Raw genomic sequence first — 26,961 nt, forward strand, 5'->3', positions numbered from 1 at the left:
GCCATGCATCCAAACCTCATACCCAGTGTCTCCATTGGGAATTCTTCACAAGCTCCAAATACATTGAAAGTCTCCTGTGTGTTGAGGAATTAGACATGCTTACATCAATAGGTGCCAGGAGCTCCTTCAAATACTGGCCAATATGCAGGTGGTGGGGACAGGATTAGCCCACACAGCCCTGAAACCCACACAGCGAAGAATTACCCTGCAGTTCCAATGTTAACCCTAAACTTGATTTATTCATACTGATTGTGCATTACTATCAGTGCCAAAGGGAGATGTATATACCTGTCTGCATTAGATGCACCCAACAAGCTCAAATGAGTTTTGCAATGCACATCATGATGTGCATTAACATCAACTACGGAGAAGGAAATCTCCCTTTCAGCTTTAAATTGAGTCCTGTACAACAATATGGCCTTTCAGTTGTGAACCCGATTCTGTAGAGGTACTAAAATTCCTTTGAAAATATTGTTCCTTTTGAACGATACGTTCATCTTTGTTGGTTACCATAAAAAATATAGCAAAATAAGTGTGTCAACTACAAATGTAAATACCTTCTGTGTGGATTTTTAGGGATGAATCACACAAGCGTTGAGTCTCCTTTCTGCGCCTATGGACAGACCTTGCAGAATCCCAAACAGTTCATTACCTTCTCTTCTCTTTTCAAAAATCCTTACTGATAAATCTGTGCTAGAGTTAGAGATGGCCTCATCCATCAGTGTGTAACACAGAAGAATGAACAGTAAAGAACGTTTAAAAACAGGTATTTTATTCATTTTGTTTGAGCACAGACTTGTGGAATTGTGTTCATATTGTAATAATCAATACACAAAGCAACGTATCTAAGGCATAAATGCAGAGCACACCTTAAAAAGCCACAGATTGTTCAGAAAGACGTATACAGTATGTTGGCTCATACATTAATCTGCTCCTTCCGACATTTGGGAAGCTGACATGAAGCGCTAATGTCATTTTGCCTGTGCGAAAACTGTGAATGTCACTGCTAAGGGATCATCTTAAATCACATCCTTTTGCTACAGTGATCTGAGCAACGTATGTTTCATTTTGAGGAATGGAATAGATGAGCCATAGCTTTTAACTACCCTACATTAGTCAATCAGGTGACTACAGAGAAGGCATCATCCTGTCTAAAAATCCCTTTTAGAAGGACTTTAAAGTTGCCGGCAAAATAATGCATGCAAATCTTGATCAGGCACAAGATGAGGCTGTGAGACAGCAAAACAGGAAGCTTCTGCCTTTCTCTGTTTTTATACTCCCCACTTGAGCACAGGGTTACATGGAGAGATGGGAAGTAACCACATGGCTGAGTCTTCTGAAATAACTTGCAGGGGAAATGCCAGGATTTAAGCCTGTCCAGAACATGAATGCTCCAACTTTGTAACCATATCCCTTGTCCTAAATGCTTGGGGACAGACTGGGGTGATTCTGTGGCAAAAGTAGCTCCACATTTCTTTGGGAGCTTTACATCGGGGCAACATTCAACTAGATCCCCATAAGTTCGTGTTATGAGAGGGTCAGAAACACTTTTCTCTATCCACTTTCTCCACACCATGCATGATTTTATAAACTTCTACCATGTCACCTCTTACTCACATTTTTTTTCCAAGCTAAAAACACTGCAACAATTCCTCATTGGAGAGTTGTTCCACCCCCTACCAAGGAACATAGGAAGCCGCCCTAAACTAGCTGCACGTATTTGACAATCTAGCGCAGCATCAGAGAGAGGGGCTTTGCCATCCCCTTGCTTCATGATCCTTTTGTGAAGTTGACATGGCAGGGACCTTCTACATGCAAGGCAGGTGCTCACCACTGAGGACGTAATCTTCCCCCCAGCCCTGCTTCAGCTCTTCTTCTTTCTTCAAGCTTCTCCACTCTCATAATCCCCCTGCATTTCAATGATGACGTATCTGAATGATAAGGGAAGAAGGCTAGGATAGGCATCCACCATTGATGTTCTTCCATGGCTCAGTGCCAATGGGAATTCATAGGTGCTTGGTGCCTGCTCTGAAATGCCTGTGAAGCTCAAACATGTTCACCCCTCAAAAAGACCAGTCCACACTGCTAGCAAGCTCTAGACCAGGCATCCCCAAACTGCGGCCCTCCAGATGTTTTGGCTTACAACTCCCATGATCCCTAGCTAACAGGTCCAGTGGTCAGGGATGATGGGGATTATAGTCCAAAACATCTGGAGGGCCAAAGTTTGGGGGTGCCTGCTCTAAATGATGGGACAGTAGGTGCATGTGTGTGCAGGTATGCCCATGTATCCTATAATGTATGCAGTAGCAGATATATGCACAGGGGCACTGATTCACCAAACACAGGGTATTCCTGATATTAGTAACAGAGCTGTATACCGGAGCTGTATACCTTGACTGGAGGTCCCCTTTCGCTTAGATTTTTTCCCACTTCCACCAGAACCATTAAACAGGCACAAATGCCCAGACATTTGGCCTGTTCTTCCCATCTCTAAACCTGCATCATAAGGTTCTTCTCCTCTTCTCCCCAGCCTATCACTCCATATTACACTACATAAACAGTGTTAAACCAAAGAGAAAAAAAACATTAAAGAGCTAAGAGCAGAACCGACTGTGGGCTCTAAAATTTAAAGGTTTGAAATATGTGTTGCAATAACTGTAAAGGCAGCTATAAAGTTCTATTTTAAAATGTTTTTTTTCTTTTTCTGTACATTTTCTTCATAAAGGATTCATCTTTTCAAGGTCATTACAACACCTTTTCCATCAATCAGGAGGCACACAGGCCTGCAATTTTTCAAGTTTTGATTAATGATCTCAGCACACGATAGCCAACAACAGAACCACTGCGCAAGGATAATGATGTACAACTCTGCAAGCTATGTTTTGATCTGTTAGCAAAGTCTTAATATGCAGCATTGTAAACACCTAACAATTTTGTTAAGCAGCTGTAACAGTGGTAAAAAAGTTAGATCCTGTGGATATATGTGTATTTGACTCAAGCATCACATACTTACCAAACTAATAAAGTATTTAACAAATAATAAATATTCAACTGAGTGGCTGCTTCACAGCTGGACACATTTAGGGTTCAATCACTATTGCACTCAGATTGTTATTAAAAAAATACTTGTCACCCCTCTTTTCACTGTATTCAAGCTTTTTAAGGTCTCTGATAATTTCATTTCTTAAGTCAGTGGGGGCAGTTTTACTAAAATTACAGGTTTCGGTCAAAAAATCAAGCAGCAACTCCCCATTTCTGTTTCCATCAGTGAAGCAATCAGTTATGTCCATATCAGATGGAAGCTCATAGGACTTGTACTTTAGACCAGCCCCGTCAAGTATCTCTTCAATGTGAGCAGATGAAACATACAAGCAGAGATCATTCAGAGGCAGGCGAGAACCATATTTCTCCCAGAGCCTGGCCCAGCCACTGGTTCCTGCCAAATAAATCATATTGCAGTTATATTTTCATTATTACTATTGTTGGTGATTTATTAATCGCCTTCTAAAGCACTTTCTCTCAAGGCAATTTACACATACAATAATTATAAACAGTTAAAAACAGAAAAACAACAAATACATTTAAAACAATACTAAAACTCTTAACAAGCAGACACTTGTGCCAAAGGCCTATTTATGCAGCTTGGGAAAGCCTGCCAGAACAAAAATGTCTTCTATTGTTTCTGGAAAGTCCAAATAGTGGTCACCTGTTGTTTCTTGTCACGAATGGTATTCCACAGAGCAGGGGCAGCCACACTAAAAGTCCTGCTCTGGGTTAATGTGGAGGGAGCTTCTGAGCTCCTTGGAACTTGCAGTTTGGAAAGCTCTGTTCTACTGCCTTTTATGTGTGTTTGTGGGAGGGGGATATTGGTTTGTTTTTATTCTTGTTTTCATTAGGTATTATGGGTTCTTGTTTTGTATTTTTATGTTCTGAACCACTCTGTGATCTTTGGCTGAAGGGTGGCATATATATTTATTAAATAATAATAATAGCCAATCACTGATTATAGAGGGAGCTGCATGGAAGTCTGTGCTAAGCCCTTCCTTTGGCCCATCATGGTAGATTAGACCAAGGCTGATAATTTTCCTAACCATCCAGAGAGAGGGAAAGATGCTTAATAGTGGTCATAGACCTGAGCCACTTTTGCTGTACTTGCACAACAGAGCAAGAGTAAGCAATGAAACTCCCATAGCTGCCCTACACATCACTGAAGGGACAGAACATTCATAGGGTGGGATGGGGGTGGAAAGAAGGAAGCATTTTTAGGATGTCCTCTCATTATCTCATCTCTAGTCAGAAAGCAAGTCTTTGATTCTAGCAGGTTATTGACTTTCGTTTAACTCTTTTCAGCTTTTGATTCATCCTCTGAATCTGCAATCAAATCAGAAGTTGAAGTAAGGAGACGTTATTCAAGTTTAACTGATTATGTAAACAAACCCTTAGATTTTTGACTCTACCTCGATATCTCATCGAGATATGTATGGTTGTCCATATGAGGAGAGGAATTTTTTACAAATGCCAGTATGGGTCCAGTATGAATAAGTGAGTGCATGAACAAATTCAGGAGAGGACACACTGGATGCCAAGCTTGCAATCCTATGAAAACTTACTTCACAGAAATCCTCATTAAATACTACAGGGTTTGTTTCTGACTAAACATAACTACTGGTAGTAGCTTTTACTTAACAGGGCACAGTTGGGACCTCCACCATGGCGAAGCTCCCATCCCCCAGCTGCACTTCTCTCTGCCAGCAGAAAGGCACTCACATGCCATCCTAACCCCACCTGGAACCACCAGTGGTGATGGTTGGATTGTTTTCAAGTAGAAACCATGGTTATACATTACAAGATAACTTTTCCCAAATTCTTGATCTTAATGAGAATATGGTTTGCTTGAACTACTGGTTAGAGCAGGCATAGGCAAACTCAGCCCTCTAGATGTTTTGGGACTACAATTCCCACCATCCCTGATCACTGGGTCCTGTTAGCTAGGGATCATGGGAGTTGTAGTCCCAAAACATCTGGAGGGGCCAAGTTTGGGGATGCCTGGGTTAGTGGATTCCAAAGTCACTGTAATATACCTAACAGTGCTGTGTGAAACCACTACACAAACACACACCCGGCTGCATAATGCCAACAGAGATGAACTATCGAGAAATTATTAGACATTAGACTCTAATGTCTAATTAGAGGCAAAGCTAAAGCGGCTGATACATGAGGAGGACTCACTCATCAGTTTCAGCAATGCAGATTATCTGCTCTGTTCTGGTTGTTAATTTAATCATGATATGATACTCGGCTAGCTCCCAGGTGATCTGTTTATGAAGCATTCATCCTGATATAGTTGAACAAAGTTTGTGGAGAGGTTATACACCAGATGTTTATTGAGCAATTGTACTGGTTTGTTTGTGGGGGAATTTATATGGCATCATGTCACAGGAAAGGAGTTAGCAGCCAGCAGAAGTTTTATTTAGCTGTTTGCAGCCTCTGGGCGCTCGTGACCAGGAGCTCACGGATAGGACTTGTAAACAGGGGTGTTTTTGAGGGCATCTAACAGGGGAGTTTGAAGGGGAGGCCCAGAGTGCTGTCTCATGGTGTGCCTAGGGCCAAGAGACATGGACGGCGAGGGAACTACTGCAGTGATTGCAACACCCGTGCCATGTTTCACTTCCTGCCTGTGAACATGCAGAACTACACCTGTAGCAAGAGCAAGCTGGGAGAAAAGGTACAGCAACTTGAGGCCCACTTGTCCACACTTTGAGCTACTGGGCAAGAAGAGGAACTTCTCAATAGAGAAGAGAGGACTATCCCGGAACAGCAATGCAGGTGGGGTGCCCTTATGGAAGAGGGAAATCACCCATTGCTGGAGACAAACTCCTGGAGGAACATGGCACAAAGAAGGAGGACTATCAGGCGCCATACTGTGTCACTGGAGTTGCAAAGTGGATTCCATGATTCCATGCCCTCACCTCGGACCCTGATTTCAGGCCAGAGGAGCAAGAGGTGTGTTGAGTGAGTTTATTGCACAAGAGTGCCAAATCTACTTTAATTGTGCAACCTGCTTGAATCTCATCTGCAAAACAGCAAGAGCCTAAAAGCTCCCTGCTTTTGATGAATTGTTTTATTATCATTTAGAAATACTTTCTGTGGGCTTGAAGACTGGGGTAGAAATGTTATAAACAAACCAACAAACATTTTTCTGTCACAGCTCTCAAATTACTCATGGATTAAGCCCATTTAATGTAAAGGAATAGAACATAGGAAATAAATCTCACCTGTGCAATTCCGTGCAGGATTATTATCTGAGTCATGCTGACCAATTAAAACCCCATTCATTTTCATGGAATTTTGTCAAGACTCAGAGAACTTGCCCAATGTATGCACATTTAAAAGAGGCCACTGCCTAGCGTTGAGGCTAAGCTGCAAGGAAATGCCAGACCACTGACAAACAATTACACTGATTTAAAGCAGGCCAAAGAGAAGCAAGCAGCCCAAGACATCAAAGAGCTTTGGTGTCTATTCCAAGAAGTATGAAATGACAAGATTCTCTGATAAGGGACATTCATTATGTTCTGCTCATCTGTGAAGTTCTGGAATAGGGTCTATCTCAAAATAAAAAAGAACATTTGGCAACCTTAGGCCAGTCAGATTGCATCCTACTGTGACAACGGGCTATTCTTATAGAAATCTACTAAAAACTAGCATAAGGGACACAGATAAGATCCTGTGGATGGATATATATATATATATATATATATATATATATATATATATATATCCACATGTAAGGAACAGTGGGAAGTGAATTCAGGCTAATCCATTTATTTGGTACCCTTGGTGGCATGATTCAGCATTTCTGATGTGAATCATTTATAAAAGGCCAAAGCCACCAGCCCCATTGGGTAGGAAAGCAATAAATTCAAGACTAATGAGGGCTTGCTGAGAGGTATGACTGCAAATCCCCATCGCTAATAAAGCCATTTGCCTGCCTTTTTGGAAAGCAGTATATCTTTAAACAGTTTCTTTCTGAAACATAAACACTCTGGCGGTTTAGAATCGATGCCGCACAACAAATTTGTGTATATTTCCCCCCACCTCCCTTCTCCACCTGGCGGAAAATGAATGCAGAGCACTAATTGCAGGAAATGTGCTGGTGTCAGTGTTCTGTGACTCAACACCATTTCTGAACGGAGCAATTATACACTACCTGACTGGCACATTAAAATAATCACTCCCTGTAGATGCAACATATGGCACTACTTTTGTTTTTCAATACTTTGTTGAGAACTGAATGTGTGGGGAGACTATTATCTTAAAGACAACACTACATAACTCTTCAGAGCTGCCTCGGTCTTGTTGACAAGCAGAATGTAGGAGGATCTGAAGCCTTCAAACCATGTCCTTACCATTTTGCTCTTTTTAGCCTCTACTCCCAGTTTCTCATGAATATCTCCTATTATTTCTGTAGGGGAAAGTTTACACCGAGAAGAATCTGCTAAGAACTCCTACATGGACAAGCTCCGCTGAAAAGCAAAGGAGTTGTCAAAGAGCAGCAAGTCTTTCACAGGTGTCATGTTGGTGAACTGCAGAAATTGCTTTTATGTATTATTTAAGTGGGAGTATTATTTCAAAGGTGGTTTCTTCTGTTGCTGTTTTTCCTATTTCACCTGGTCTAGTGCTTTTATTCTCTTGCCTCTCTTCCACTTAACCCCATGGTTTCCTTGATAGCCCTCCCCCTTCCCCACTGCACCTGTCTTACCACTCATGTCTATCCATATCTCCTCTCCTGTTTATTACTAGTATCTGGGCCACAAACCCACCCTGCTGCCCTTCTATATCTCCTTTGCCAAACTTACCCTAGGCAAGGGGAGCTGGTGGGTTTACAGCCCAAACTGAGACTTGGATGTTCTCTGGCACCAGTGGACATTGACTCAGCATCTATGGTAAGCCTCAGTAGGGCTTATTGTTTCACTGGAGGTCTACAGTTGTCGCAAGCCTTCCCTGTTATCCCCTCCCTTGCTTCAGTATCCTGTACCAACATGGCAGCAAAGTTGCCCTTGATGTCTTCCCTTGGTGCTCAGAAATCCCCTGAATGCTTTGGGGCCGATTTTAGGGACTGAAGAAAGGGGGTGCGACTATTATGCAGCGGTGACCATTATGTGGCAAAATACAGTACCTCAGCCTCTTCCAGAATGTAGATTAAACTTTTCAAATTTCTCTTAAAGTTGATTTTAAGTTTACTTTTGTATCTGGGTACATAGAGCCAATTTCTTTCGAAATACAGAACTGCAACATCTCCTAATTTTGAAATGGTTGTGGGAATTGGTTTGCTGGGTTGGACTTCTCCCTGTCATGCTCATATTCTACGTGTGAGGATTTGGGGGAGACAACATGCAGACATGCCATCTTCGATGTGCAATCAGGAAAAAATGCAGCCTGGGAACAGTTTAACCATGGTCAATGTAATGAGATGTATGTGTGGCTATTAGTTACATTTCCCTGTAATTCACACAATTGTGTGCTGCTGTGTTCCTGGTTTCTTTTTGTATTCTTATGATAGAAAGGCAGCCATTTATATAAACCCTACCCAATTTATTATTTTAGTCACACAGTGAGCTTTATGGAGGAGAAGCATGGAGGAGAAGCAGCCCCCAGTTTAGAGGCCCAGCTTTAAGAGCAAAGTGTGGGATAGCTGCACCAAACATTTGTGAAGAATTCTATCCTCCTCTTTTAAAATTTTGTACTATTGGTTAATTTCCAATAGTACAAAATTTTAAAAGAGGAGGATAGAATTCTTCACAAATGTTGAAACTGGTGAGGTAAAGGTAAAGGGACCCCTGACCATTAGGTCCAGTCGTGACCGACTCTGGGGTTGCGCGCTCATCTCGCATTATTGGCCGAGGGAGCCGGCGTACAGCTTCCAGGTCATGTGGCCAGCATGACAAAGCCGCTTCTGGCAAACCAGAGCAGCACATGGAAACGCCATTTACCTTCCCGCTGTAGCGGTTCCTATTTATCTACTTGCATTTTGACGTGCTTTCGAACTGCTAGGTTGGCAGGAGCTGGGACCAAGCAACGGGAGCTCACCCTGTCACAGGGATTCATGGGGACAAATAGAAGAAGACGGCTTCACCCCGGTATGGTTCCCCTTTATCACATACACAGCCCAACAAGACAATGACAAAAATCCACCAACAGCATATGAATCAATATGGTTAACCTGACCCAAAACACTCACCCACCCCACTCACACACAAAACAAAGACCACCACAGCCAACCACAATTGTTGTTGTTTAGTCGTTTAGTCGTGTCCGACTCTTCGTGACCCCATGGACCATAGCACGCCAGGCACTCCTGTCTCGCACTGCCTCCCGCAGTGTGGTCAAACTCATGTTCGTAGCTTCGAGAACACTGTCCAACCATCTTGTCCTCTGTCGTCCCCTTCTCCTAGTGCCCTCAATGACCTGTCCATCTTGGGTGACCTGTCCATCTTGGGTGACCTGGGTGACCTGTCCATCTTGGGTGACCTAGTGACTTGTCCATCTTGGGTGGCCCTGCATGGCATAGCTCATAGCTTCTCTGAGTTATTCAAGCCCCTTCGCCACGACAAGGCATTGATCCATGAAGGGGGCCAACCACAAAGGAACAACCATATCCTAGGCCAACCCCAACATCTCTCACCATCAAAGGAAAACAAGTGAACAACAGAGAACCTACACAAGCGACGCTGACAAAAACCCCACACACTTATCAAGCAAAATAGAAACATTGTCACCCCACCCACCCTCCCCCATCTACTTTCCTTCCCCTCTCCTCACCAATGTCTCAACAAATGAAACTGATTTGTAAAAATGCTTTGTAAACCAAGAAAACCCTTAATAAAGAAATTATAAAATAAATAAATAAATAAATAAATAAATAAATAAATAAACATTCCCCCCCAAAAAAATTGTACTATTAAGCAGATACACATTTTCAAAATGAGAGAATTGTAGAAAAAAATAAAATAAAATTAGGCATGTATTTGAAGAACTCGTGACAAAATCTTATCTGTTATGTCTAGTAAAAATATGCCACTGTTGTAACTGAATAGGACACTTCAGGCACAAACTAGGCTATTCAATCACCTGCTAGGTCCATTGAATTTAATGGAAGAGTTTTTCATACATGTTTAACTCGCCCATTGAAATCAGTGGAACTTGAAAACGGTTAACTTTGGCTGGTTGTACTCATAAGATGCCCATTAGGCACTGAATCCTGCTGTGTGTAATTTGTTCAATTTGCTCTGCTGCCTCGGTACTATATATCCGCATGAACATATAAATGCCACTTCCTCTGCTATTCTATTTTGCGATTGACTTGATCACAACTTTCTTATTCAGGTGTCAAATATAACCAGCCTAAGATGGGATTCTCTTTTCTTTTCTTACACTGTATCGCAATATTAAACAAAATGGGCAGTAAACATGGGCAATGAGCCAGCCAAATAGCACAACAGAGCTCCATTGTAGAGATTTACTTAATGCCACATGCAGTCAGGTGTTACGACATGTGCTATTCTGAAAAATCTGTGGCAGATTAATGGATTCATTAAGGACAATTGGGTTTCTTGCATGAGTTGAGATTTCAGATTTAGTGCCTATTCTGTTTGCAACATTTGTTGTGACATTTCTGTGCAGTTAGGGGAGGGGAAACGGGGACATTCTGCAATTAATGGAACATTTTGGGCTGTTGTTGTCTGCTATGAACTTTATCAAGCTATTTTATAACTCTGTGAATTCTTCTAATGTTTATATAATTAACTCATATCTCTGTGACAGACAACTCCATTATCTTCCATGACATCCAAAGAATCAGGAACCTTCTAATGAGGGCAACACACAAACCAGTGCAAGTTTACTCAGAATAAACATCCACTGCATTGAATGGGCCTTACTTCCCCAGTAGTGCTTAAGCTACAGTCTTAATTAGCTCAATGGCTCGGTGCAATTCAGGGATAAAATGTAAGCGCTTCCTTCTCCATTCCTAGCTGAATAAATTGATAATTCCCGATCACTCTTGTAGATTGTAACTGACTCATACACAATGCAACAATTTTGCAAAAGTACAACATGTGTAGTTTCTGTGCCTGGAATCTAGGAATCCTGCTTTGCATGCTGCTTTGAGTTCTGTCAGGACCATCTTCAGCAAACCTGGTGCCCTGGCGCCGTGGTGCGACGGATCCCTCCGGCGCCCCCCACCCCGTTTCCTAGCGTGGCTGCCGCCTGGAGGGCCAGCACCCTGCACCACCCAGCCTGGCCATAGGGCCGGCCCTGGGCCAGGGGGTGCTGCCCGCCCCCTGTTGCGACGTCCCTGTGCGCGGCGGAGGCGGCCTGAAGCCGCTGAACAGCTGAGAGCCGCGTCTGGGGCTGCCTCCGCCACGCCTCTCCGCGGGCGCAGCGGCGCCCCTAGTGGTCTGGCGCCCCGCACCACCGGACCCGGGCCTAGAGATGGCCCTGAGTTCCATTCTTGAAAAAAGGGTTATCTTACCTCAGTTTTATATTGTAACATATGATCAGTGCTTTTTTTCTGGGGGTACGCATAGCCCTAAACATTTTGTGAATCTAAGTTTGGCCTCATTGAGGGGCAGAATTTCAATATGAGTAGAAAAATGAGAGTACCCATAAACATTTTTTAAAGAAAAAAGCACTGCATATTATAACTCTAATAAATAAATGTGTTTGTAAGAGATACACCTTGTTTAGAAGATAGAAAAAGTTCCACATCTCCCCCACATCATGAGAACAGGTATCTCCCCACAAAGGAGATTAACTTGCACTTTAGCTCCTAATTATGTGGTACCAATACCAGAAGAAATATTGCATGGATTTCTCGAACTCATGCATATCATTAATCTATGAAGCTGTTCATGATGCTACAGAATAGACATGCTAATTCTATGCACCATTAAACTCCAAGTAAGCTCCATTAAGCTCAGTGGGACTTATACCCAAGAAAACATGCACAGAAGGAGACTGAAAGAGGAGATTAACACAAGTATTTTAAAATCCTTTTTTTTAAAAAAAAGAAGAAGTAGAATTTGGGTGTGTACAATTGATACACATGTATAATAGTCTATTTATGTGGTCAAAACTGTGTTGAAGACTGGGACAGAAGAGCATAAATAGGTAAGATTGTTTAAATCAGAATGTATGGTGCATTTTAATATGAGAAATTTTTATATAACTTGTATGATTATTTATTTTTTGTATTTTTAATCTCTGAGAAATAGATTTTTATAAGCAGCTGGGCCTTGGTGTTCCATTATGAAAACAGGAACATTCATAGGAAATCACATACATGTCTAAATTACATGTACCTTGAACTGTGTAAGAAATGTACTTGGCAGTATTTATTTATTTTACAAAATTTATACACCACTTGAATGTAATAATACACCCAAGCAGTTTACAAGTAATGTTAAAATTCAACAAAAAAAAACACTTAAAGCATTTAAAGATAATTAACAGTAAAAATGGGGTGGGGGTGGGAATGTAAGCATCTAAATGTCTGGATAGCCATGCCTAAACGAAAATGTTTTAAGCAGTTGCCAAAATGACTGCAGTGAAGGCACCTGCCTGATATTCAATAGGCAGTGAGTTCCAAAGTGTAGGCACTGCAGCACTAAAAGGTTGATTTCTTACAACTGCAGAATGAGTATTATGTGGTATGTAGAACAGCGCCAGTTTCACAGATCAAAGCGTTTGATAAGGTGTTATAGGTTGAGTGGGATAAGGTGATTCCACAAGTAAACTGGTTCCAAGCCTTTGGCCGCAGGCATCCCCAAACTGTGGCCCTCCAGATGTTTTGGCCTACAACTCCCATGATCCCTAGCTAAGAGGACCAGTGGTCAGGGATGATGGGAATTGTAGTCCAAAACATTTGGAGGGCCGAAGTTTGGGGGTGCCTGCTTTAGGGCTTTATATACCTGTCGTTACACTTTGAACTTGGCCTGGTAAGAAAATGGCAACCAGTGTGTATCTCTGAGCAGAGGTGTTATAGGTTGAGTGGGCGTCACTCCTGTCAGCAACTGCACTGCAGCATTCTGCACTAATTGCACTTTCTGGAAGCACAAAGTAAGCTCTGCATAGAGCGCATTGCAGAAATTCAATCTTGAGATTACCAATGCCTGAACTACTGAGATCAGTACTTACCTGAAACAAGAATAATAAGGAGCTTGGCCCCAGGTTCCAAGAGGCTGTGGAAAAACCTGATAGTAGCTGGGATGTCTTTTACATAATACAGCATCTAGAAAATGTAAGAATCACTTTAATGTAGAATGAGCTCACTGAAGGTTTTCCATGAATGCTCCCATTTTTGCCTACCCCTGATCTAAATGATATGCTGTAGAGCAACTACAGTAAAGTTACTACTGTAGTAAAGTAAAGTAACAGTAAAGTTACTATGGTATTGTGCTAAATGTGTGGGCAAGTAGCATCATGAACCGGCAGGACAATGGAGAGGAGGGAGAGGATCCTGGTGAGGGGTGTAGCCAGGACTGGGACAAGGTAGGGAGGGGCAAGGAGAGGTTGGTGTAGGACAGGCATCCCCAAACTTTGGCCCTCCAGATGTTTTGGACTACAATTCCCATCTTCCCCAACCACTGGTCCTGTTAGCTAGGGATCATGGGAGTTGTAGGCCAAAACATCTGGAGGGCCGCAGTTTGGGGATGCCTGGCGTACAAAGTATTCACAGGGTGACAGAGGATGGGGTGGGGATGGGGGTCAGTGCACAGGAACCAGAGCAGCAGGACCTATCACCAGAGCCAGAGGAGCCCCTGTCTCCACGAACACAGCAGGCTCTAAGGCAGCAATGGCTAAACTTGCCCCCCCCAGCTGTTTTGGGACTACAACTCCCATCATCCCTAGCTAACAGGACCTGTGGTCAGGAATGATGGGAATTGTAGTCCCAAAACAGCTGGAGGGCCGAGTTTGGCCATCACTGCTCTAAGGTATAGGGAGCTGCAAGAGGCTGAAGCAGGCAAAGGCCCATAGCCCGGCTCCCTAGCTGGCCAGGTGGAGGTCATTAGCTCTGGGAGGTGTGTGATTCCTCAGCAGGAGTAGGCTTGGGACAGGTGAGGGTCACATGCCTCATTAAACCCAGATGCTGCAATCAGCAGGCAAGGTAGAAAAGGGCAGCAGAGCTGAGGCATTGTTTCTGCTCAACTCCCCATGTTGATGGATATTGACTTGCATGTTCTTGCACTGTGCTTTGGGTTTGACTCCGAACTGTATTCTGACTGCAGCACTTCAAGCTTTGCTACTTGGATGGACGCTGGACTGCATTTCCTGAGCTTTCAAATTTGCTTGTGTGGCTCGGTCCCCGGACTTGGACTTTGGCCTTGACATACTGACTTGCTGCCAGGTAGGCCGGGGGTTCAGGACAGTACATGGATTCAGGTCAACGTTGGATTGGGACGGGGAGGGAGTGTGCTTGTAATATTGGAAGTGAGTAGTGATCAGGTGGGACTTCAAATACTGGTGGGAGAAGGTTGGAGAATTAATGGTAATAACAATAACAATAATTTGTTACTTTTGCCCCAGCCGCCCGGGTGGCTTCCAGCATATTAAAAGCACAGCAAAACATCAAACATTAGAAATTTCCCAATACACGGCTGCCTTCAGATGTCTCCAGAAAGTTGTGTAGTTGTTTGTGTTTGACAAATGGTGTTGCACAGGGCAGGTTCCACTACCAAGAAGACCCTCTGCCTGGTTCCTTGTAAGTTCACTTCTCGCAATGTGGGCCCTTGGAAGGTCCTCGGAACTGGATGGATAGTGTTGGGTAGATTGTGACGGATTTAGCAAGTAAGGACAGCATATGGGATAAGGAGGGAGGGTTTTGCTTAGGTACATTTAGAAGCATGGAGTAGGTAGAGGTGTTTCTATGGATTAATGCAGCATCTAAGAACTGAAACCGCATGCTTCTGTGCACTGAATAATTCTGCAATATTTTATTACTTCTGTTATTGATAATATTGTTGTATCATGCACACTTGCCTCTTGACTGGCTATGCTAGAGATGGCAATTATTCTTGTACTTGGTCGCGGCAGCGAACATAAAAAGGATTTAAAATACCTAGCAGAAATCCAGCCCAGGGCGGTAGACCTCAGAGAGAGAGGTAAAGCAGGGAAGCTGGGGGTGGATCTGAGGGTTGTGCTAGAGAACCGCATAGCTGAGGGGCACTGCTGTGGGTAAAGGGGTGCAGCAATATTAAGCTCTACTCACTTTTTATCCAGATGCACTAGCTAATGCAAAGCACAGTTTTGTAGTTATTATTCTACAGTTTTGCATGCATTTTGTTTTCTTTGGGCTTGATTGTTTGGTACAAATATATTATTGCTTGTGAACAGAACAAACTGTTATAGAACACAAAGGACTGGTTTTGACATTCAAGTGGTAGCATGAAAGGTAGCATGAGGAAAACAGCTGTCCCAACCACCACAACTGTCCCACAATTGAGGCCTCCCTTTACCTGGATCATGTGGATGAAGTTCCATTTCTTCACCTCTTTGCTTCCCTTCATTCGACTTTCATATTCCAGCGAAGTCTCCTTGTGCCAAGAAAACTTTATGTTCTCAAGGTTTGCTGTCTTTGCTACTCGTTCTAAAATATGATAGCTCCACAGTTTATCTCAATTGCAAATACAGAATAAATTTCCATTTCAAATTTTAAAGCAGCTGAAAGCCATATATTTTAAAAAACACAACACGCTGGTGTCACTGGCGGGGCCAGTCTTGAGCTGCCAGGTGCCACCTTCCATTCACTCACTTCCACAGAGCAAAGCAAAGTGGAAGGAACACTCTGGAGCAGCATAAATCATGCGACTGTTTCAGAATCTGTCCCCAGTTCCATCCTCTCAAGTAGTTTGATGAATCCAATCAGCAGGAAAATATGTTCTTATATATACTTGCTATTTCCATATCTAGAACTCAGGTTCCAGGGTCACATTTTAGATTTACAGGGCAATGTAGAAGAAATATCTTAAGGCAGCGGCTGAATTGTAGAGTAAAGCTATCCAGACAAAGTGAAACAGCATAAGATGTTACTTGATTCCATGGGAGAAATTGAAGCAGATAAGCCCAATGCCAGCTACTTTTGATATCCACTGATAACATTGGCTAGATTGTGTATAAGGTATTTTCATATATTATGCAATTGGCTTTTGATCGCCCAGAACCCATAGGAATCTTAACCCCATTGTGCCTCATTTTAACTCCTCATGAAATCTGTTCTAAATTAAGCACAGCTGTGACATTGAATGACAGAGGTGGTTGCTATGCTTTCCTGATTTGCAGAAAATGCTTCCTATTTCTCTAGCATCCCTGGTTGAAAGCATGACGTATGTCACGCTCCTTTCTTGATGCCCCAAAAGTTATCAGAAATAAAGAAAACCAGGAACCTTTTTCACAGCTGCTTGAACCCTGTTTCAAGCTATGATTCCACTGTTTCTTGGCAGAAAGTCCCCCAATAGCTCTAAGGGCCATTTCCATTTATAGTGGTATAGTGGCTTTGTTTTCTGGACTTTTTTTGGCATACTGTCACATGATGTCATTATTATTCAGTTAGCATGCCAGAATACTGTACTTAAAAAAAGAAAATCTACGACAAGAAATCTGACTTCTGTGAAAGAACTGGAATGGATCCTCAATATTTCCATTTGTGTGACTAGCATGTGTGCAAGCATTGCCCTGGTTTCTATGTGGAGGGGATGGGGGCTGCTGAGAGTGGTTTGGGAGATGTCTGTTTCATGCTGCTTCCCTCTGGCCAGTGCAAACTGTGAATTTGTGAGCTATCCAGAGGAGAGATACAGCAGATTGGAATGATGGTGCTCAAAGTACTGCCTGTGAAAGCAATAATTAGCTGCAGACAAAATTTCATCACAATAACCAGGTTCACTGTAGCTCAGGTGGACCCATAGTTGTCTTCTAAATTCCTGTACTCCCACAAGAATAGAATTCAGGAATACTGTACTAGACACTAAACACACACACACACACACACACACACACACACACAGAGAGAGAGAGAGAGAGAGAGAGAGAGAGAGAGAGCTACAAAATTGCTATCCCCATTTTCAGCTCTGACATTTAATGGGTGGAGGAGCACAAGGATAAACAAGGGTTGTGACTAGAGCCAAAGAACCTTTCTCACAGAAACAACCATTAGTGTGCAAATGAAAGCCCCACCCTCACTCTCTAATGTGACCAAATGTGCAAACAATCAGCTCCAAATTCAGTTTTTACATCTGATCAAACAGAAACTATAGTACTATAAACAGAGAGTGTGGAAAGGCCCTCGTGTTCAGGGAGATTAGGTGCCATTGGTTATTTAATGAGCATTCATTTGGATTTGTTTTGAGAGATTATTTGGTATCAAAGCAAGTGTTATTCCCTCAACTTTCCAATGCAATTCCATGTCACTTTCCTTATGGCAAAAAGCCCAATTTGTGGGGGAAGCGGAGTTTGCTGCACAAGACCTCCCAATAAACTGCAATTATACATCCTAAATTTGCCAGAATATAATTGAATCCCACCTGAAAAAATTGACAGTCTGGAGGTGCTCTAAGGGCTTTGTATACACATAGCATGCAAACACATTGTGCTTTGGTACAGCTTTAACTTAGCACATCAAATCAAAGTGTTACATTTTTCAGGGTTCCGATTAGGATACATCCCTGTGAAATAGATGAGAAATGTTCCACCTGCACTTATCTCTCTTCCTTTGCATTCCTTCTTGGACATGGGCTACCACTTCTGAATGCTGCGGCTGTTGCTCAGTCCTCTCTTCCATTTATCAGTCTCTAGCCTATACGACCACAGTTCAAATCTAATTTGCTATTTTAAACTCGGAGATCATTGAGCAGTAATCCATATCAGCACTGAAAATAATCTGACTCAGTCTGCTTCTATTTAATCACTAGACAGTCTGTGAGGAGACATCAGGAAATGAAGAGTAGGGAACGAAAGCTAATGCCTGTCAATGTGGCTTCCCTATGCCAAAAATCAGAATTGGGCTAATGGCCAAAGAAGTTTAGAAAGTCCACAAGAAAGTCCACAAGACAATAGCCCTTTTCAGGTGTTCAGCCTGACCATGGGAGGGCAAAAACATGTAGCTTCTTCTGCCAGTAGTATAGTAGGGAGTGGAGGGCTGCAGGGGCAATTGTCCCAGCTGCAAAAATGTTAGGGGGCACAAAATTTCAACACCCGGTGCTGCCTCAATACAGCTGTGTGCTTCCACCACTGGAATGCATTGAAAAAGGCTTCTCTAGGAAGGTGACCTATCCAGACCAAGTCTTCTTTTCTTATTTCTGTCGCTGCAATCTCCTGGGTGACGTGGACACTCTTGGGCAGTTGAATGTACTCCATCCATTTCTATATCCTCTGCACAGCCCCGGGCACTTGGCAACCCACGCTATGCCACTGACATCCGCAGCCCTGTCTCCAGCTTTTCCTTGAGTGCTGGCCCTGCCCCACTCCTGCAAAGGTCGGGAGTGGACGTGGGGCTAGCACACACAGGGACGCTGGGGGTCAGGGATGGCATGAATGCTCCCATCCCACAACTCTCCTTTGGTGCTTATGTGGTCAGGCTGAAGATCTGAAGAGAGCTAGTATCTCTCAGGCCCACTTCACATGGAATGGAAATACGCCGCCTTTGCCAAGTATACAACAAATTACAGCTTCCCATTATGAACACACGTGTCAAAACAGGCATGTGTGCTTTCATCAGAACTGGCAAAGTACGTTACATATTGTGTGTGTTTGTATCCATCTAGGAAATTAATATGAAGTAGCCCTTCAGAGTGAGTTCAAACCTAACTTTTCAGGCAGTTGCAGTCTATTCCTCTCTTAGTTTCAGCAGCAAGTGTCTTCGCTTGTACTGTTTCCACTTCTGCTTCAGAAGGGATTAAGCTATTGTTCCTCTCCTCTGGATCACTGCCATGCTATCAAACGATAGCTATCCCATTACCTTGCAATAGAACTGTGATGAATGAATGCTCTCCGGAAGTGTTTATTCCCAGGATGAGAATGATACAACAGATAGGACAAATTATCTGGCAAATTATTTTGTACTCTGCTTTTTAAGAAATGAAACCAAGAAAGCGCTGCATTTTAAACTATACCTTTGTAGGCACTTATTTGTTCAGCACTTGGTTCTACCACATCGTTACAAATGGCGACTCCAGGATATTTAGCCTGTACTCCTGCAAGAATCTGAAGGTCAACTTCTCCTAGGATACAAGAAAGAAAAAGGGTGGGGGGAAAGAGAATGAGAGGAGAGCTGCCAGTATTTATAACAGGACTTGACATATATTACTTGGTTTAGCAATGTAGATGGGTTGGCAGAAGGCTGATCTCAGGGTGATTTGTGGCATATTGACCAATGTATCTGACTCCCAATGGTTTAGCAATAACAGCAACAAAAAGCCCCCCCCCCAAAAAAAAATAATTGTTGAAATGAATATTCGGGGATAGATGGGAAACCAGGAGTGGGGTGTGTGTGTATTAACAATGAGAACATTTCTGATCCTGTAAACAAACTCATGAGCTGAGCATGTGTTCAGAAGCACACTGGTCCTTAATTCTAAGCATACAGAAGTTCCTGTGCCTTCATTTTGCATCTGGCTCTAGCTGGTCAATCTTGAAGTTGCAATACAAAGTAAAGTAGATCCATCAACCATGAAGTCTGCCTACTCTTGTTTTGGTTATTGCCCCAATAATAAGCACTGACAGTGAGGGAAAGGGAAGGTTGTCACCATACCATCAACTAGTACCTTGCCTATGTGATACAACTGTTCCGGCCATGACAGCTGACCAATGACAGCCCATTAACAAAAGCATGCTACAATGCAGGCATAAGTTTATTCAGCATGTGAAACATTGGGGGGGGGGGGCGTCAGCGGTTTCCTGATCCATGTACAGTAATGTCTTGATTGTGGGCTTCCCATAGATATCTAGCTAACATAAAAGAATGCTGGATTAGATATGGTTTGGGTCTGACTCTGATCTAGTAGGGTTCTTCTTCTGTGCACATTTCCTTCTGCAAAGCTGCATTTCTCATCCACAGCCTATAGTATGTGTGGAGATAGCTCAGTCAGTAAAGCATGAGACTCTTAATCTCACGGTTAAGGGTTCCAGCCCCACATTGGGCAAGAGATTCCTGCATTTCAAACAGTTCGATTAGATGACCCTTGTGGTCCCTTCAAACTACAATTCTAAGATTTGAATCATAGATTGAAATTTACTCTCTCGGTTAATAGGAGCATATCGAATGCCTGTATCCAAATACACTTCACAAGATCTGAAAATCTGCTTCCTCACCTGGATTTCCCTGCTACATTGTGGCAGGTGTATCCAGCCTATGCTACAGATAATTTAGATAAATCATCTTAGTCAAATAATCAGTCGGCAAAAATAAAGTTAATTGACTAGAATAGCATGGCAGTCCAGTTGCACCCCAACATTTATTTCCGTCCACTGAAATCCCCAGAGAATTTATACAAGCCCAACTAGAATCGAAGACATGTTAACGTACCTGCGGCCAGGCACCCCCCAAACTGCAGCTCTCCAGATGTTTTGGCCTACAACTCCCATGATCCCTAGCTAACAGGACCAGTGGTAGGGGAAGATGGGAATTGTAGTCCAAAACATCTGGAGGGCTGAAGTTTGGGGATGCCTACACTATGCTATTCAAGGCTGCCTTCTCAACACAAACCACAGAATTTGCCTTCAAGCACACAATCAAGAACAATCACCAATTGTTACCAGAGAACAGCAAATCCTTATTTTAGTGCCAAACGAGACATGATGTGGAAGGTTTATAAAAAGGGACCTCCTATAGGTTTCTTAAATGCTAATAGCCCAAATAGGTAGGGCAATTCTGATCAGAATGACAATGTTTGTGCAGGGGAGGCTTATGTGAATCCCACATGCTGTTTTCCCCATTGAAATTGCCCCCGAAACTGCTATTTTCCCTGGTCCCTTCCTTGGTTCATTTGTAGCTGTGGCCAGGTCCATTAATAACTCAAACCCATTGCCATAGGGCTGTCCATCCACACCCATGTGTTGGACCCAATAGCTGCTAAACAAACCTATATAATGGGCCTGGAGCACCACTCATGAAAGGAATCCCTGCAACCTGCATAAATATGCACCAGATGTAATGCACACCTACCTTTAGGTGTCTGCTCAAATACAAAATGCCTTGCTGAAGGCAAAGAGCTTGAAAGGTTCAAATATTAGGGACTAAAAGTTTGATGCTGATTTGAAGGCCATCAAGGAGTTAGAATAAACAATGGCTTAATGTGAACCCACAGAATGCTGGTACAAGCTGCTGAAATTACAAGTGCTTTGCTCCTTCCATGCTTCTGCCAGGAAAGAAGTCATTGTCTGGCCTAGGGTTATATATCAACCAGAGCTTGTGGTTTGCTGCTCTCCAAACAAACCATGAGTGGCAACTCGGGTTTGTTCTGGCAGCAGCAGGAACAATTTCAGCAGTGTGTGCACCAGGGCACTGCACATTCACATTAAACCATGATTTATTTTAACTATAGTTTAATGCGACGTGCAAACAAGACCAGTGGGGGGGGGAGGGAGAAAAGTCAATGGGGGAAAGTTTAGCATAGAAAATGGGGCATCTGGGGGCAAGGTTGGCAAAAGAGAAGATCTGATGGGTAACCAGAATGCAGACAAAGAAATCAATTTGTAAGTATTTTCAGTTACTAAACCTATATATGAAGAGCTGAATTGACCAGGAAAGGGTAAACCAATTAAGATCAATTTGAGTTTACACAGCACAAAGGTGAATACATGCTTTTGAAGAATGGAAAGTGAATTTCAGATATGGCATAAAGCTTAAGTTTTGCTATAACAATGATATTCTTGTCCTGAAATATCAGAGCAGGTGGTTTAAACTTGTTCAAACTGTGCATTTCTAGATTTGGCTGTTGCTAAGTTGGTAATTAGGGACACGGGTGGCACTGTGGGTTAAACAGAGCCTAGGGCTTGCTGATCAGAAGGTTGGTGGTTCGAATCCCCGCGACGGGGTGAGCTCCCGTTGCTCAGACCCAGCTCCTGCCAACCTAGCAGTTTGAAAGCACGTCAAAGTGCAAGTAGATAAATAGGTACCGCTACAGCGGGAAGGTAAACGGTGTTTCTGTGTGCTGCTCTGGTTCTCCAGAAGCTGCTTTGTCATGCTGGCCACATGACCTGGAAGCTGTACGCCAGCTCCCTCGGCCAATAATGTGAGATGAGTGCCGCAACCCCAGAGTCGGTCACGACTGGACCTAATGGTCAGGGGTCCCTTTACCTTTACCTAAGTTGGTAATTAAACAATGAATATGTTTTGATGTCATATTTCAATGCATGCCTTCTGTACAACTAATACTATTCTTTCCTTAAAAAAAAACAACAACTCTGTACTGATACAAAAACCTGTTCTTCCAGATTTTTAAAAAAGTCACATTTCTATTGTATCGTTCCCCATACACAAGTAATCAACTCACCATCCCTGCCAGGTTATTATAAACCACCCCTTCCCCCAACCCCTTTGATTTGTAGCTTAATCTACGACCTTAATTGAGTTCAGTTAGTTGTTTATATGCAAACAAGTGCTTTGGGGGATTCAAGAGCTGAATATGTGGCAGCCTGTGCTATCAACAACTTTCAAATTAAGCTATAGGAATTATTTAAGCTCTCCGATACAATTACCTTAAGAAGGCTATCACTATGTTCACCATTAAGATTCCAATTAAACTTTTCAAGGAAATGGATTGTTTATGGCACATTTGGTGTTTTATAGCACAGCAAATGCCTTTTGTGATTGGAGGGTGTGAGTTGGCAACATTAATAAGATAAAGGGTGAAAACAAGGCGTACTTTCTTTATGGACTGGCACAACACATTCTCACTATTAGTTATTGCCACTTGTAGCGAGACTGTCTAAAAGACGCTGCTTTTATGCATTTTACTGTTGGGTGCTTCTCATACCAAGGTAAACAGCATTTCCGTGTGCTGCTCTGGTTCGCCAGAAGTGGCTTTGTCATGCTGGCCACATGACCTGGAAGCTGTACGCCGGCTCCCTCGGCCAATAACGCGAGATGAGCGCTGCAACCCCAGAGTCGGTCACGACTGGACCTAATGGTCAGGGGTCCCTTTACCCTTTACCTTTACCTGGGAAACTAAGCTGTAAATTAAATGAATTATAATATGTTATATATGTAATATAAACCTGTAGTTCAAATAATTAAATGCATGTCTTCATACTTTACCTACCTGCCCCGCCACCAACACTTAGAATATTGATTGTAGATTTTCCGCTGCCTATACTGAGGAGGTAAAGAGTGCATCTTTTTAAAACAGTAAGAGATCAGTAGGTATTCAAAAAGTTCAATGGCATTCATTTTCAGAAATTTTCAATCAGTTCAATTTGGCAGAACCCAGAAATTGTCTTGGTCTAGTTTAGCAGAACCCAGGATAGGCCTATATAAATGAAAAAAGGTGGAGTTATGAAGACAGGAGCAGATTTGGGTCTCAGTGGTTTGTTCCAAAGTGCAGCTTTATGGGGCTTCCATATACTGGAATGGTTGACATTCATTCCCATAGGATACTATGTTTAGACAAACTGTTGTGATTAGGGCATTCAGGTCACCTAAGCCAATACGCCACATGTGTTTGTTTATCTTCCACACATGAATCATCAATGAGGTTAATTTTTTATTAGGGTTGTTGTTGTTTTTTGCAAAGGAAAGCACATCCTGATAAATTGCGATTGCTGTTCATTATTGTATGTGAATACATGGAAGTTGAACTATATTTACATGAGAGCAAACAATGAGATCTCTGTCTTCTGCTAGGCAAACCCTATCACAAAGAAAAGCTTTCTACTGGGATGTCTGAAGTAAAACATTATTAAAGATCTAGAGAAGGGGGAGGGAGGGAAGGAAGGAAGGACGGGAAGGACAGAAACAGCAGTCTGATACTCTCGAGCAGTTCTTGCAAACCTGGCTCTGCTGCACACACAAACAAACATCATGTATGCCAGAGCATATCAAAAGTTTGTCCTCCTGATAAGATGTCTGATGCTTTTACCTTGATAATATTCCTGGCAGCTTCTTCTGAATGAATTCCAACATGCATTGATGCTCCGTCGAATTCTCAAGGAACAGACGAAAGGATTCAACATAGTGGCTATGGTCAGAAAGCAAGCTTCTCATAGCCATGGCAAAATACCAACCTACTTTTAAAAAAGAAAAGAAAAGATATATACAGCAAAAGCAGTTATTTAGCTGCAATTTGAGTAGGGTGAGGCACAAAGAAAACCAAAAGCAAGGATACAGAGCAGAGTCGGCAGTTCTCCCACGTCAAGGACTGCTTAGAAATGTATAGCTGCCAAGTATTACGCAAGTAAGTAGACGAAAGCACTTACTAAAGCAGCATATCGGCATTTTTATCGGACTTTGAACAGAGACCTTGACCGCAGCAAATAGCTATTTTTTCCCCCAGCCTGTACAGAGCTGTGGAGTACAGCTCCTTTGTAAACGCAGCCACTGCTTTAAGTCTGAGCAATAAGTGATTTTTATCAGGAATCATTTCCATGGGTTGGTTTGCTGAATCTCCAAGGTGACATCTAAGAAATGGTGGTGGTTGTTTTTTGTTTTGTTTACTGCCTAGCTAGAAAATATGTTTTATTTTAAAATTGAATTAGAGTCTTCTCCCTAAAGATCTGGAACCTATTAAAATTATGCCTAGGTAAGCATTCACTCAGAGTTTTAATCATGCTCACACAGCCATAAAACACTCCGCATTTGGTATGTTTTCAGCAAATGATAAAAGACCTGTAACCAAACACTGGTTGATTAGTTGAAATCAATACAACAAATTGCACTCTAGTTGCTCTTGCTTAGACTCCCTGGCATCCTCCAGTGCTCCAGTTTCTCTCTCTTCTCTCACATGCACTCCCTTTTATTTAAGAAACTTTTCTAAGCCCCCTTTTGGTTGCCTTCATCTCATCAAGTTCATGTCTCCTATATCTCTCATTTCTCTTCATTTTCTAGTCATTATTTCCCCCTGGGCTGTTCCATGCTACAACCTGCTTTCCTGACCATATTTCCCCTTGGCTTCCAAGCTTCATGCAAATGAACTAAGGGATGGTTGGGGTTCAGGAAAGTATTAGCTTACCACCAAACGATCCACTTGTGTATTTTATGTGTTCAAAATGACATTTTCCAGTGCTGCTATTCTAGCCCTGGAAAGAGGTGCCAGAACTCTCCATGAACACCTCCCTTGTTCCCTTATAATGGCAATGGTGCCCACCTGAGTGGTGCTGGAACAGAGTTCTGGTGAGTTCCGGCTGAAGAAAAGCACTGACATTTACAGTGTACAAATGTATATATATACAGTTGGCCTGCATAGCTAATTTTTTCTCCCTGTATTCGGCCCAAACACATGATGAGGCAAACCAAGAAATACAAGGACACAATAGCACTAGATCCCATTACCCACTAGAAAAGGTACTGTTACCACAACAGAAAAACTACAGTGAAAAATTTCTCTGTACCGCTAATTCATATAGTATTCTCTGTGTTGGGGCAGGCCTGTACTGTACAGATTGCAGCCTAACAAGCCAAACACTAACTGAGAGGGTTTTTTTTTTTTTGCCAAGCACATAAAGCTGAATGTACACAAGTTCAATGTGGACTTACTGTACATGACACATTGTCCTGCGTTATCAAAGAGCAATTCTACCCATGTTTACACAATCTTACACTAACCAGCCTCTTCTGTCTTGTAGAGGAAGTTGGGAATATCTACCTGGCATTCCAAATGTTTTACAACTACTGTGTGTGCTTTAATTTCCACAGAATTTTTTTTTTAAAAAAAACCCTTCAGTCTTTCAAAATTTCACATATTAAAGTTTGGTCTGTATCCTTCCTTAGGTTACAGTCCTATGTATATTTACTGTGGAGTAACTTGAGTAATTTATTTCTGGATTCAGCCTGCACATATAGCAGCAGCTGTAATTTTATTTATAGGTTTGATTAAGTGGGCTCTAACTACAATGAAACATGCAAAATGGGTTCCCATGTGAAATCATGTATATGAGTTCTTCACCAGCATTCATTATGACAAGCATGGTGATTTAATTTAGGTTATTTTTCTAAATGCATATGCTGTAAAGTTTTGCATAGCCTTCTCCTATACAAATTTGCTCAGAAGAAAGCCTCTCTGAGTTCAGTAAGATTTACTTCAAAGTAAGTATGCACAAGATTGCAGCATTTTTGTTGTTTGCCACATAAATCAGAGGCCTGGTTTAAAGCAGTTTTGCATCAGTAGTTATAAAGTGGAACTGTTTACATTTTCCCCATTCCAGAATTTAGATTGTCAAATAGCCAAACAGCAAAACCCCATAAACACTGCAGATTAAAAAAAAATCTGATTTCAAAACAAACCCTACTTGAGGAACTTTAGAACAATTGCAACAGGGAAAAAAGTTTTAAGATAATGTTCTGTTGGTTTTGAGTAGCAAAACAGTTTCTTTCAGCTTTTACTTTCAAGAACGTTAAGGACAGTGTTTGAAAATATCAATACAGTACTTACATGTAAAAGTCTCTGCCTTAAGGAAGTGCTAGTTTCTATTTGTGGGTGTGTTGCAATATTGTAGTTAGCAGGAAATGGATTCTGTGACACAGCAAGCACATTTTACAAGCTGACTCTATCTCCACCCACAAAATCAGTGTCTTGGCAAGCAGGGTATTCCTGCTCAGGGAAGAAGCAGGAGCAGTTCTGAGTAGGACTGAAAACTCAAGTGCTTTCATTTTCACTAATGTAAATCTGAAAATATCACATTTTTTATATTACTGTATGGAGAGAATTCAGCTGCAGGCATTTAATTAAAAACAACCAGAATGTGCTTACTTTCATAACA

General features: G+C 42.2%; 1 protein-coding gene and 2 long non-coding RNA genes across 5 annotated transcripts in view; 2 read left to right on the forward strand and 1 right to left on the reverse strand.

Annotated features, from left to right (window-relative positions):
• Positions 1-638: 638 nt before the first annotated feature.
• Positions 639-8,505, forward strand: LOC148687527 (uncharacterized). The gene is made up of 3 exons (XR_015948150.1): positions 639-766; positions 4,351-4,394; positions 7,469-8,505. It is a non-coding gene; the product is annotated as an uncharacterized LOC148687527 (long non-coding RNA).
• Positions 751-26,753, reverse strand: LOC118092546 (histamine N-methyltransferase). Of its 3 annotated transcripts, none has more exons than XM_035130704.3 (7): positions 26,634-26,753; positions 24,126-24,273; positions 23,310-23,362; positions 19,161-19,268; positions 15,513-15,643; positions 13,195-13,288; positions 751-3,436 (listed from the first exon to the last, which is right to left on the reverse strand). In XM_035130704.3, exons 2-7 carry the CDS (start codon positions 24,254-24,256, stop codon positions 3,081-3,083), a joined length of 873 nt encoding a protein of 290 aa, XP_034986595.3. In that variant the 5' UTR covers positions 24,257-24,273; positions 26,634-26,753; the 3' UTR covers positions 751-3,080. The 3 variants fall into 3 exon arrangements, with proteins under 3 accessions (XP_034986595.3, XP_034986604.3, XP_034986586.3); XM_035130713.3 differs by having other exon boundaries at positions 24,126-24,270; positions 26,634-26,697; XM_035130695.3 differs by lacking the exon at positions 26,634-26,753 and adding an exon at positions 24,463-24,587 and having other exon boundaries at positions 24,126-24,270.
• LOC148687528 (uncharacterized) overlaps positions 14,278-26,961 on the forward strand; it is a 101,050-nt gene continuing 88,366 nt past the window's right edge. Inside the window, exon 1 of the long non-coding RNA XR_015948147.1 lies at positions 14,278-14,404. This is a non-coding gene — a long non-coding RNA (uncharacterized LOC148687528). The remainder of the gene's footprint in view (positions 14,405-26,961) is intronic.

Source organism: Zootoca vivipara, chromosome 1, assembly GCF_965207765.1.
Source record: "Zootoca vivipara chromosome 1, rZooViv2.hap1.1, whole genome shotgun sequence".
NCBI classification, from domain to species: domain Eukaryota; kingdom Metazoa; phylum Chordata; class Lepidosauria; order Squamata; family Lacertidae; genus Zootoca; species Zootoca vivipara.

Bases quoted from the DNA above. Each gene is read 5' to 3' on its own strand.
- LOC118092546 (XM_035130695.3), bottom strand. The intron at 23,363-24,125 runs GTAAAAGCATCA...TTACCTCCTCAG, and splicing joins CTGCCAGGAATATTATCAAG to TATAGGCAGCGGAAAATCTA. The intron at 19,269-23,309 runs GTAGGTAAAGTA...CTTGTATCCTAG, and splicing joins AAGTGTTGGTGGCGGGGCAG to GAGAAGTTGACCTTCAGATT.